Source organism: Suillus discolor, assembly GCF_016758755.1.
Source record: "Suillus discolor strain FC423 chromosome Unknown F5147scaffold_49, whole genome shotgun sequence".
Taxonomy (NCBI): Eukaryota; Fungi; Basidiomycota; class Agaricomycetes; order Boletales; family Suillaceae; genus Suillus; species Suillus discolor.
In genome coordinates this window covers 8,876-22,107 of record NW_024541296.1, presented here as the reverse complement: position 1 = coordinate 22,107, position 13,232 = coordinate 8,876, and the positions used below count along the sequence as shown (strand labels likewise).

General features: G+C 40.3%; 1 protein-coding gene across 1 annotated transcript; it reads left to right on the top strand.

Annotated features, from left to right (window-relative positions):
- Positions 1 to 12,567: 12,567 nt before the first annotated feature.
- F5147DRAFT_522722 (uncharacterized protein) lies at positions 12,568 to 12,723 on the top strand (the record flags this gene model as incomplete). Its single annotated transcript, XM_041429940.1, has 1 exon — positions 12,568 to 12,723. A coding segment is annotated over one exon (156 nt), but the record flags the coding sequence as incomplete, so codon positions are not given.
- Positions 12,724 to 13,232: the final 509 nt, after the last annotated feature.

Here is a 13,232-nt window from a genome sequence, read left to right as displayed (position 1 = left end):
AGACGTCATAAGCTATATATGCACTCTGTCGAGTGCAGCAACGTTCCTTTGCTGGAGCAAGGTCCTTGCCATTGTGATGAATGTAACTTATGTGAGTGATCAGTTGGCAGCTTGTTTAGTACAAAGTAGTATCAAAATTGTGAATTTTGACAAGGTTTACTTGGTCAATAGGTTTTGCACTTATAATCCTGATAATGAATTTCAATAAGTTTTGCTTTATATTAAAGCTTAGTGTTGATGTTTCACTAGAGAAAAGACTTGGTGAAAATTTTTGTGATTTATTCTGTGAGTCCTGTGGATCTGTAGCACACTGTGAGAATCTGTGACTCTGTGGCTCTAGGATTGTGGAATTATGTGAGGTCTGTCACACTGTGGGAATCTGAAGTCTGTGAGAAATTTGTGATTTACTGATGCAGCAACAAATCCTGTCTCCTGTACTCGAGAAAGTAATAGGTGACTTCCCATAGGCAAAATAATGTGGACTATCATATACCAGACTTTGAAAAACAATTTCCAAATTACACAATAAGATATTCTGTATGAAAAACTAAACCATAGGTCAATGGAATACCATGGATAATATCTTATATCAGTATCAAGCACTGCAAAACAAGATAGACTTGGAGATAGAAGTAACTGATGAAGAAGAATCAGCACTTATTGTTGTAGCTGCTGTACTGGTGGTAACTGAGCTGACTTGACAAGAATGCACAACAGATGCCAACCAAGACAACTATATCTTTGCTGTGCACATATTGGACACCAGTTGCCCATTGTGTTACGCTGACCGTCGGTCGGCGTGTGCGAACTAGGGTAGGTCTTCTCAGCGATGACTCGAGTGAGTCTACTGAAGCTGAGCGTGGTCTAGCCTTGATGGAACGTCAAGGATTCCTCCGGCGATCTCGGTAAGACAGCGCTCGTCGAGATGCAGGGCTAGCGGATACGTGCTAAGTCGTATGGGGGCGACTTAGAAGTGCGGTCTCACACAAGGAAGCTGGTAAGCTTAGATGAGCAAGTTCTGGGGATGAACCTAGTAGATTAAAGTAAAGTCTAAGTACAATAATCTGTGTCTACTTATAGGGAAGTACTACAAGTATTCTAGCTCAGTCTGTAATCAATAGTATATCGTAAATCTATGATAACAAGACATGAGGTTCAGATAGCATACATGAGGCTTAACCTCTGATCAAGCATGCTGCGCCAAGGGCAGCTGCGCATAGGTACAGGAAGCGCCATGCGCGCTCCGGATCTTCATGAAGCGACATGCGTTATGCATGCGCTGATCTAGGGTGTCCATGAGGCGTACAGCCTCCATGGATCAGGTACAAGGCCATCTAGGCCAGGGGCGGGGTCATAGCGGTCCAGACTGCTGTCTTTCTAGGCGCAGGCGGCGCACCGCTGCGCGGGGAGTCTAGCAGAGCGGGGGCAGGTGTAGGCAGAGCTGGGGCTCTAGTAGGTGTTACAGATGCCTGTAACACATTGTATGTTGATGTTGAAATACAAGGAGGCACTGCAGTCCAAGGCTTGGTAAGTGCTAGTGAAATTTTCTTGAGGCAATTTTCACATTGGATACCAGTTGTGCATCATATATTGATGTTGAAACTGAAGGAGGCACCACTATCCCTTGATGAGCACTAGTGTCAGAGATTAGAGATTTGGCTCACTACCAAGCATCCAAACTAGTGACTATAGAAACAAAGTAAGTATATAAAAGTATATAAGGGATCTGTAAAGTGCAGGAACAGTAATGTCAAACAGCATTGGATGAGCATATACTGCATAGTAAGATTATGTCAGTGGATATCTGGTGTGAGTGGTCCTAAAAAGGCAAAATACAGACCTAATAAGTCATGCAAAATATATCAAGATCGCTCTGCCCACAGCCACCCAAAGCAAAAAGGCCTGTTATACACTGTCTAACTGAGAATATTTCTCAATAATGCTTCATCTATGCGAGGCTTGAATATCAAGCTGAAATGTGATACTAACCCAGGGGTAAAAGCAATGTTGTTGATGGAATCATTGAGGTCTTCTTCCACTATAAAGGACTACAACATAAGAGCAATGATGATATACACTGATCTGAAACATAGTGGATGCAATGAGATAAGGTAGGCCTATCATGAAACTATGCTGTTGGCTCAGTCTAGTGATATGCACTCCTGGCTATGCACTAATGCAGAAAGTACATAAGCTCAGTGAACTAATAGAAGTCACTGAGGAAGTTCTATTGTGTGTGAAAGAAAATAGTAAGTAGCTTATGTAACCTACAGAATGGGCATATTGAGATTAGAGTATGCAATACTCCTCCTCAAACTAAGCAGAGTCCAAGCACAGTAGCAAAGTGCTTAGCCTTGAGGCTAAGAAGAAGTTTGGTGAAGGTGTCAGCAATCATATCATCTGTAGGACAGTACTCTAGTAAAATTGAACATTTGTCAATAGAAAACTGAACAAAATGATAGCAAATGTCTATATGCTTGGTGTGCATGTGAAACACGCTGAAGTTTGTAAGTGCAATGATAGACTGATTGTTGCAATAGAGAGTGGTTGGTTGAGTGAGCAGGTGAAAGATTTCAGAGATGAGATGATAAAGCTAGATGGCTTTCTTTGCTGCATGCATGACAGTAACATATTCAGCCTCTATCATAGAGAGTGTCACTAGCTCCTGCTTTTTCAAGCTTCATGACATGGCTCCATCATCCAACAAAAATGCATAGCTAGAGATGGTGTGTCTATGGTCCTGCAAGGCACCATTAGCATCCATGTACCCTTTAAGGCTGAGTTTGCCTTGACCAAAGGTAAGCACCATCTTCTTGATACCTGCAAGGTACCAAAAGATCTTCTTGATAGCCTCCCAGTATGCCATGCAGGGTTGGTGCCATACTAAGCAATGGTTGAGATGGCAAACACTATGTCTAGATGAGTGTCAATGGTAAGATGCATGAGTGAGCTAATGGCCTCACAATAAGGGATGTGTTTTATGAGTGTGGACTTAGCAGGAGTCTTGGGAGATTGCAATTGCATGAGTAGGGAGTTAGGGTCCATAGGGATGGACTCAACAGTCATCAATGTGAGATATGATGTGTGTGAGGAATGATGGCTAGATGAGAAGGGGTGAAAGGGGGAGAAAGGGTGAAGTGGGGTCAAACTCAAATAGACCTCTGGACATGAGTATAGATTCGGCCCAAGGGGATTGCTACTGAGAACAATTCCTATAAGTAAAATATGAGGGGAAACTTTAGAACTAATAAGAGTAACTGAGAATGGAAGGAGTGCGAGAACTTGCGCCGATGCAATGCGAGTGCAAGTGAGCCACCAAAAGAGCGATATGATGCGCGGCTGAGTGGCCAAAGATTTAATGAGATGCAAAAACATGCTGTCGAGCCAAAGGATATATATGAAGGTTTGAGAACACGGAAGTGATGTGATGTGATGATGATGCGTGAGGAGTGCTTGACGATAGGTGCAATGGGCAAAGTGCGAAAATTAGCATGGCCATTAGAGACATGTGTGCAGTAGTATGCTGAAGGTTTTAGATTTTCAGTCTAAGTGTTTGTGTGGAAACGGATGATAATTTCGATGGGGGAAAAATAAGATACATGAAAAATCTCAAGTACTAAGTATATATGATAGCATGTTGAAGTGCTGTTCAGAGCCGAGTAGGTAGCAGTAATATGTAAAAAAGGGTCCATAATGCAAGTAATGAAAATATAAATGAGATAGCTTTGAAAATATGGTCAGTCTAAGACAAATGAGATTAAATACGCACCAATGGACAAGTGGAGGACATGGATAGGATGGAGGAAGGATACACAATGGAACCAAAGAAAAGCTAATGCGAGCTGATGCACGTGCATGAGCTGCAGCTGTTAGCTGATAGCAGAAAGAATGTGCACTGTGTTAGTGATAATGCACATGGTGTGAGGACCTAAGGGATGCTGCAAAAATGGCCTCTACAAGGCTATAAGGACTCCAAGTCCTACAGCGAGAACAAGAATATCTGCACCTATGTGTTTGTAAAACACCTCCCAATCTAACTCCAACCACAGCTTTCAGCTCCTTGTGTATATAAGCTTGTACATGTGGGACATGTGCAGCAGCTATTAACACCATTGAAGTACAGCAGTCTGATATTCCACACTGACAAGTTAGCTTGAGTTAATATTGGAGTGGGGGACCCTAGGGAGGAGGTTAGGTTGTAGAGGTGTTTGGTGGTGTTTGGAGTGCAGACAGGGCATTAGGTAGAGTTCTGGGAGCAGTAGCAGCTCCATCACTTGATTGTAGATATTATAGGCATTTTCCCATTTTCCTCCACCAAACATCCAAAAAACATTGATTGAGGAGATAGAAAATTTCCCTCATTTTTTCTGTCAAAACATAGAAGAAAAAAATGTGTATCAATGATTTTCTGTGCGTGGGACATGATGCAAAAATTTGGCATGTTCCTTCAAGAATAGTGCTATATTTTTCATCTATTATCTGTTAAATAGCAGCTTACAATAATGTTAATTTTCTTCTCTGTGTTTTTCAAATATACACAAAACATTTGAAAAACACAAAAGAAAATTAACATTATTATAAGCTGCTATTTAAAAGACAATATACAGAAAATACAGCATTATCCTTGAAGAAACTGACAAATTTTTACATCATATCTCACACACAGAAAATCATTGATATATGAATTACTTTTTCAATGTTTTGACAGAAAAAATGAGGGAAATTTTCTATCTTCTCAACTAATGTTTTTTTTGAATGTTTGGTGGAGGAAAATAGGAAGATGCCTGCAGTGAGAGTCCAGTGCACACATTTAGCAGAGCCCACTCCAGCTGGTGAACAGAGCAAGAGTGTCCCATTTTTCCAGTATAGAGCAGAATCAGAGCAACAGAGTCAAGCTGAGTTTAAGTCCAGAAAATGTTGCATCTTCATTAGTGAACTGGTGGAGAAAGTGGAAGGATATATATAATATTATATATAGTACATAATCACATCCATCAGCACAATTCTGCCATTAATCATCGTTCCAACACAACCTTATATATTTATCCAATGACTGGCAAATATATTATACTTGTGAAAAACACTAATGTGTTTACTGAGTAAGAGAAAATAAAAGTATGTACTACTCTGAATTTTGACAGTATCTGCTTTAGATGTCCAAGAATGATGAATTATATGTTAATTAGAAATTTATGTAGGGGTTTATTATTTGGTAAAGTCAAGTGTGTGTTTTTAATCCAGTTGCATCATTGGTGGAAGTTCAAATGAAAGATTTATCTCAAGATTCTAGTCTGAAATTGATAGTCAGAATGGAAAATACAGATATTATTATGATTATGCTGTATCTTTTGGATTCAGCCTATAATAGACAGATAGCTAGATCCCCAGATTAGAGCTTGAATTGGGCCATAGAGATCATTTATAATGATTCATATGTCACACATAGAGCAACTATCACCAAGCAACTTATATGTCTCACCACACATCAACATGAAATATTAAGACATATTTTTGTAGAAAATTTTTATTATCATTGACAGGTTTCAAACATGTCATGATTCAAGAGAAACATGATTTTGAGTCTGGTGATCACTTGCAATTTCATCTTTAGCAGGTTTTGAACCCACACAGACAGATTTAGATTCTGTGCTATTAACTGCTTGGCTAAGACTAGTTGAATATACTTCCAATGAACTCATTCAAAAGTGAATTCTCATGGCACATTTATTTGCATTTTGTCAGTTCTTTCAATACACATCTTTATACAGATTGAAAACCTGCTTAGTTCAAGAGAAATATATTTTGACTCTGGCAACCACTTGAACGAGCACAATAAAGAATCTCAGCCTTAATAGACAGATTTGTATTTTTTCTCATTCTCCAGATTATCAGGATCAAAATTGAAAGTTTGATGTGTAATCTGCTCTTCTTCTCCTTCTTCTTCAACCAAATCAAGACCTTTAGAAAGAATTATATTGTTCTTGTACTTATCCTTCCGAGTTTGCATCAAGACTTTGGTCATATATTGAACTCTGTGAATCTTCCATTGTCAGTTTTCACTCATGGGCCCACTGAATCAAAATATGTTTGTATTATAATGCAACAGGTTCATTTGACCTGCAGGTGGTAAAGGGCAAGTACACAAAGCTGCCAATGCCCTTGCTCACAGATCTCAGCAATTATTATTGCACTTTCCAAGAGGTCGCTAATTCCCTAATTGAACAAGATCACATAGGGAAGACCAAAAGGAACCACATGTGGGTAGCAGGTTTTCATAGCAATATCCAAGCACTCCTATGCACATGCCTAATGATCAAATTTTCTGACCATCACCTGCATGACCCTTACCCCTTTGCAGATGTAGATGCAGCCGCCAAGTTCCTTAGAGGTGTGTTCTCAGAGTGGTCAAGAACATGCGGGTTCAGAGTGAGGATGAACAAGGCTTGTCAATTGATCAAAAGTACTAAGAACGTCTAAGGTGACTCCGCAAAACAAGTGGCATGTTTTTTTCTATTAGAACATTCCTTGAATACTTGCTCGTAGACGGTATCTCAGACACTGATCTTCATTGGTTCTTGGTCAAGTTGTCATCAGAGTCAAAATCTGTTTCTCTTGGACTTTGTGAGTTTCAAACCCGCCAATGATGACATTTTTATTCTATGAAATCACGCCTTGACATTGACTCATGCGTACTTTCCTGAGAGCTCCATCTCACTGGTCTTAGCCAAGTAGACATTGAAACAGAGTCAAAATCTATTAGGAGGATAATGGTGTATAAACTGAGCCTGAAAGTGAGTTGTAAATATGGATCCTATGAGCCTACAAAGATATGAGTCTCTACAGCGGAATATTTTTTTTGCCAGCTGATAGCTGAGGCACGAGGCTAACCTAGAGTTTAGTCTATGATGAGCTACAACATGAAAGTACACATGAGTCAATGTCAAGGTCTGATTTCATAAAATAAAAATGTTATCATTGGGCAGGTTTCAAACCTGCACAGCCCAAGAGAAACAGATTTTGACTCTGATGATCACTTGCAATTTTATTTTTAGCAGGTTTTGAACCCACACAAACAGATTTAGATTCTGTCGTATTAACTGCTCAGCTAAGACCAGTTGGATGTGCTCCCAATGAATTCATTCAGAAGTGAATCCTCAAGATACATTTATCTGCATTTTGTCAGTTCTAATATTACATCATCAGCCCACCATGGTGATCTGCCATCAGCACATTTTTGGAGCAATTGCTGGATAAATAGGTTTATTCTTAAAGTAGAGGCCCAGAAGAAGTCTGATGTCTTTTGCAATAAGAGTAGAATAAAAAAATCAATCGTGGCGACCATATTATTAAAAGAACTGACAGAATGCAGATAAATATGCCTTGAGGATTCACTTGTGAATGGGTCCATTGGAGGTGCATCTAACTGGTCTTAGCCGAGCAGTTAATACAACAGAATCTAAATCTGTCTGCGTAGGTTTAAAACCTGCTAAAGATGTCATTGTCAAGTGATCACCAGAGTCAAAATCTGTTTCTCTTGGACCATGCAGGTTTGAAACCTGCCAGTTGTGACATTTGTTTTATATGAAATCACACCTTGAAATATGCTGATGGTCAGTTTTCTTGCAAGCCAATCAAAGTTGTGTTTGGCCAAGTGGTTGTCATAACAGAATCAAAATCTGTTTCTATTGGAATGCAACAGGTTTGAAATCCATTGAATGTCACATTTTTTCTATGAGAACATGTCTTGAATGTTTGCTCATAGACAGTATCTCAGACATTGATCTCCATTGATCTTAGTCAAGTTGTCACCAGAGTTAAAATCTGTGTCTCTTGCACTTTGCAGATTTGAAACATGCCGATGATTATGTTTTTATTCTGTGCAATTACACTCTGATATTTTCTCATGGATAGTTTTCTCCAAAACTCATCATAAATACTCTTTTCCACATCATTGCCACGATGGATTCAAAATATGTTTCAATCAAAGCATACATTAGAGGAATCGTTCTAAGTAGCAATTCCCTTGGGCAAAATGTATACTCGCATCCAGAGGTCTATTTGAGTTTTTACCCCACTTCACTCTTTCTTCTCCTTTCACCCCTTTCCATCTAGCTATCATTCCTCGCACACACCGTCTATGAGCAAATATTTGAGGCATGTTCTTATAGAAAAAAAATGTGATGTTTCACAGGTTTGAGACCTGTTGCGCTCCAATAGAAACAGATTTGGATTCTGTTACATACAACAACCACTTGGCTAAATACAGCTCTGATCAGCTTGCAAGCTGACCAACCATAAGCATATGTCAAGGTGTGCCTTCATAGAATCAGAATAAAAATGTTATCATTAGCAGGTTTCAGACCTGCACTGTGCAAGAGAAACAGATTTTGACTCTGGTGATCACTTGAGATTTTCATCTTTAGCAGGTTTTGAACCCACGCAGACAGATTTAGATTCTGTCGTATCAACTGCTTGGCTAAGACCAGTTAGATGTGCTCCCAATGAACCCACTCAGAAGCAACTCATATACTTTTGCCTATTGGCTGCACTTCTGACTTGCTTCCGCTTGCTGAGAACACAATTAGAATTACTTACATAGCACCATGTATCTTTTGATTTTGATCAACTCTCCACCACCATCTTACATATTGTGGGACTCAAAGTCTAAAATATGCTATAACTGCTATTTGACACTGAGTGCTCGAAAGCACCTAAGCGCAGAATGTCGCACTGTTGTCTAAATACTTCTGCTTTATCTCAGAACTTCCTTGGGTCATTAGAATCAAACTGGAAAGTTTGATGTGTAATCTGCTCTTTTTCTTCAATCAAGTCGAGATCTTTGGAGAGAATTAAATTGTTCTTGTACTTATCATTCCGAGTTTGCATCAAGACTTTGGTCATACATGGAACTTTTGTGCCTTGAGGGTTCACTTTTGAATGAGTTCATTGGAAGTGCATCTCACTGGTCTTAGCCAAGCAGTCGATACAACAGAATCTAAATCTGTCTGTGTGGGTTCAAAACCTACCAAATATTTAATAGCCAAGTGATTGTCATAGTCAAAATCTGTTTCTCTTGGACTGTGCAGGTTTAAAACCTGCCAAGGATAATTTTCATTTTCTATAAAAATGTGCCTTGATATATTCTCATGGTTGGTTTGCTTAAAAGCCCATCAGAGTTGTGTTTGGCCAAGTGGTTGTCATAACAGAGTCAAAATCTGTTTCCACTGGAACGTAACAGGTTTGAAACCTATTGAATGTTGCATTTTTTTCTATTAGAACATGTCTTGAATATTTGCTCATAGACAGCATCCCAGACGCTGATCTTCATTGGTCTTAGTCAAAATCTGTTTCTCTTGGACTTTGTGGGTTTGAAACCTGCCAATGATGACATTTTTATTCCATGAAATCACACCTTGACATTTTCTCATGAATGATATAAGTTTCTTTTTTTCCTGTCAGAACACGCCTCGACATGGACTCATGTGTACTTTCCTGAGAGCACTATCTCACTGGTGGTGTGATTTCATAAAATAAAAATGTTATCATTGGCAGGTTTCAAACCTGCGCTGTCCAAGAGAAACAGATTTTGACTCTGATGTTCACTTGCAATTTTATCTTTAGTAGGTTTTGAACCCACGCAGACAGATTTAGATTCTGTCGTATCAACTGCTTGGCTAAGACCAGTTAGATGCACTCCCAATGAGCCCATTCAGAAGCAAATCCTCAAGGTACATTAAACTCTAACATCCCCCTTGAGTCCAATCATATGTCATCCTTCCATTGTCAGTCCTCACTCATGACACAGCTGTTAATCCCAAGACATCACAAACATCATCGGCCCACCATGGTGGTCTGTCATCAGCACTTTTTCAGAGCAATTGCTAGATAAACAGGTCTTGAAGTCAAGAGCCCCAGAAGAATTCTGATGTCTTTTGCAATAAGAGTAGAATAAAAGAATCAATCATGGAGACCTTGCTATTGAAAGAACTGCCTTGAGGATTCACTATACCTGTTTTTGGCAACCCAAAACCCACTAATCCACTAACCCAAAACACATTGGACTTGTAATTATACCTTCAGACATTTTTTACTGTGCTCAGATCATTGACCGCATATTATATCACTAACATTAGAACTTCTTTTAAACAGCTAACTCCTCAAGTCAAACACACTTGTCTTGCAAGTATAGCAGACTAGGCTGTGCAAGACCACACCACATATATTTGGCTGAGTACTTACTTTGTGTAGTGCCCAGCCATTGTTGTATTGTTACAGTGCATAAGCTGAAGCCAAGCCCTTTGGATCCACCTCCTGTTACAGTAACATGGCATGAGTCCCCTGCCACCAGCCAGCCCTCTGCCACCGCACGGCTATAGACGATACCAGGGTATCACCAGCCCTATGACGATAGATGATGATAGAAGATAAGCGGCAACTGCCGGCTTAGATAAGCGGTGTAGCACTCAGATCGGTGTTGGGCTCGTATCCTGCCAAACACATAGGTATTCCACATACACATTTACCTTCCGAGAGTTCCGTGTGTTCGTCCGAGTCGTCTGAAGGTCGTCCGTCCATTTCTGAGGCCTGTATACAGTTCTGATCCTCCGTACCATGTCCCTGTCCGTGTCCGTTTGACTTCGCTGGTGTGTTTTCCACTTGGTTATCTGTTATTGATTATGTCTAGGGGCACATATGTTGTCGGCCTGTCGGTTATACGCATAACAAACATGCCTTGCGCCTTATTACATGCATATCTCTGTAGCGGCTCGCCTTGAGTCTTATTACATTTTGGATGCCTTATCTCGCCACTGGTTTCGCCTACGCAGTTTCCGGACTTTCACGCTGTAGGATATAATCTGCCTCGCTAGCTACTCGCACTTCACTTCACTTTCCCTGCTACGAGTCATAGTTAGTAGAGTCACATTCGGATAGTTGCACCTTGCGCAATCGATCTTTGTTCATTTGGAACGATTGTTTGGCCTGACTGCTGCCATTTCGCTACTCGCTGTCTCTAAGTTCTTTTTGATAGACTTTGCTTAGTTTTACTTCACAAGTCTTATACTTCGATACACCCGCCATACTTCTCTCGGAACACTCGCTGTTCATCGGAAGCTCTTCGGATGCTTCATGCAACCTCGGACCTTCATTTCTTGATGTCGGACCACTTTTGGACCACTTCGGATGCACCCTTGGAATATTGAGCGTGCTCTTGGTAACTTTCCCTTCTCTCATCCTCGATCTTAACAAGATATCCCTTGCATTATATCAAGGAGTATTTCTATAGGCAGTCTCCTTGGGACGAGCATAACACTCGCACATTGAGTTCTGAAGGTAACACTTTGTAGAGCCCACACAGAATCAACTCTTTACAGCGGTCTGGACCGCATATGACGACACATGACAACATAGGTCTAGAAGACCTATTTATGTTATCAAGATAGAAGGCAAGCCTCGTGGATGCTATCTCTGACTCATGCAGATAAGCAGATTAGAACCCGGCTTCAAGCTGAGCTTAGACACAATAGAGTAGCCTTATATAAAGTCGCAGATTAAAGTAGATGTTCCTTACTTTAATCCTACTTGGTTTTCCCTGAACTCCTTGTCCTGCTAAAGCTACCTGCTCGACATTGACTCGTACCTTTGGAGACGCCTCTCTCTGTCTGTAAACCTTGCTATTATCTCGGCATAACCCCTTGTTCCTACACGAGCTACGTTCGAGTACGCAACCTTTGCTTGTCTGTAAAGGCCGACAACTCTCAGCACTCGGTACCACTGTCATGGTTGTCGCTGTTAGAACTATCCAAGTCGCACACGACCTTGTGTCGTAACACCTCCTTGAGCTTATTCTTAATAGCAGACCTCTTAGAAAGCCTCAAATAATGCATATAGCAGCACACCTCGTGCATTATTACATGGATATCAGTGTAGTGACTCGCCTCGAGTCTTATTACATTTCAAATAGCTTATCTCACTACTGTTCTTGCCTACACAATTCCAGACTTTCATGCTGTAGTATATAATCTCACTCACCAGCTGATCTGTACTTCACTTCCTTTCCCTTGCTATGAGTCATAGTTAGTAGACCCACTTTCAGATAAGTTGTACTTCACGCAATTGATCCTTTTGTTTGGCTTGACCGCTGCCATTTTGCATCTCACTATCTCTGAGTCTTTCAATATGCTTTGCATAGTTGTACTTTTGTACTCTCACTAGTCTTATACTTTGACATACCCATTATACTGACTCTCAGAAATCTCACTGTTTAGTCGCAAGCTCTTCAGAGCCTCTGTGCATCATCAGACCTTCATTTCTTGACTTTGGACCACCTTCGCTTGCATTAGACAAGTACTTTGGTACTTTGGATGCACTTTTAGATGTGGTCAAAGTCGGGAAGGTAAAAACTTACCTGTCTAGTAGGTGTATATAAGCTAAGAGGTTCATAGTCCCACACTGGCGAAGAGCTTGCAGAGACATTTGCAAAGATGCTAGAAGAATTTGGCATATCAGAAAAGGTATGATTCACAAAAACAAAACACACTTATATGCAAATGAATCCATAGGACACAGATGCTGAGTATTACATGTGATAATGTGTCCAACAATGACATAATAATTTGCAAATTGAGTGATAAAGTGCTCAGGTTCAGTGGAGCAGTGATGCACACCAGGTGCTTCCTCCACATGGTAAACCTGGTGGTGAAATTGTTGATTAATGAGTTCAATGTGAAGAAACATGGAGCTGACCAAGTGGATAGTACTGAGATGGAGCTGGAAGAATTCAGTGTGGAGGTGGAAGAGGATCCAGAGATGATAGATGAGGCAGGAATGATAGACGGGGTATACAATGAAGACAGATTTGTTGAAAAGGCTGAGTTGTTGGATGAGGGTGAGCATGTTATATCACACTGAACAAATAGATTCAACCATTGAAGTTAGCACTTGTCAAGGTAAGTGCATGCAAGAAAATAAAACTCGCCATTGAATTCAACTTATTCCCCAGGTGCAGAAGCTCGCATGAAAAAAAAAATGAATGTCTGAGATACTGTCTGTGAGCAAATACTGAAGTCATGGTTGTATAGAAAAAATGTGGTGTTCAACAGGTTTTGAACTTGTTGCACTACAATAGAAACAGATTTTGACTCTGTTATCACAGCCACATGGCTAAACACAACTTTGATCATCTTGCAAGCAAACCAACTATGAGCAAATTTCAAGGTGTGTTTTGATAGAAA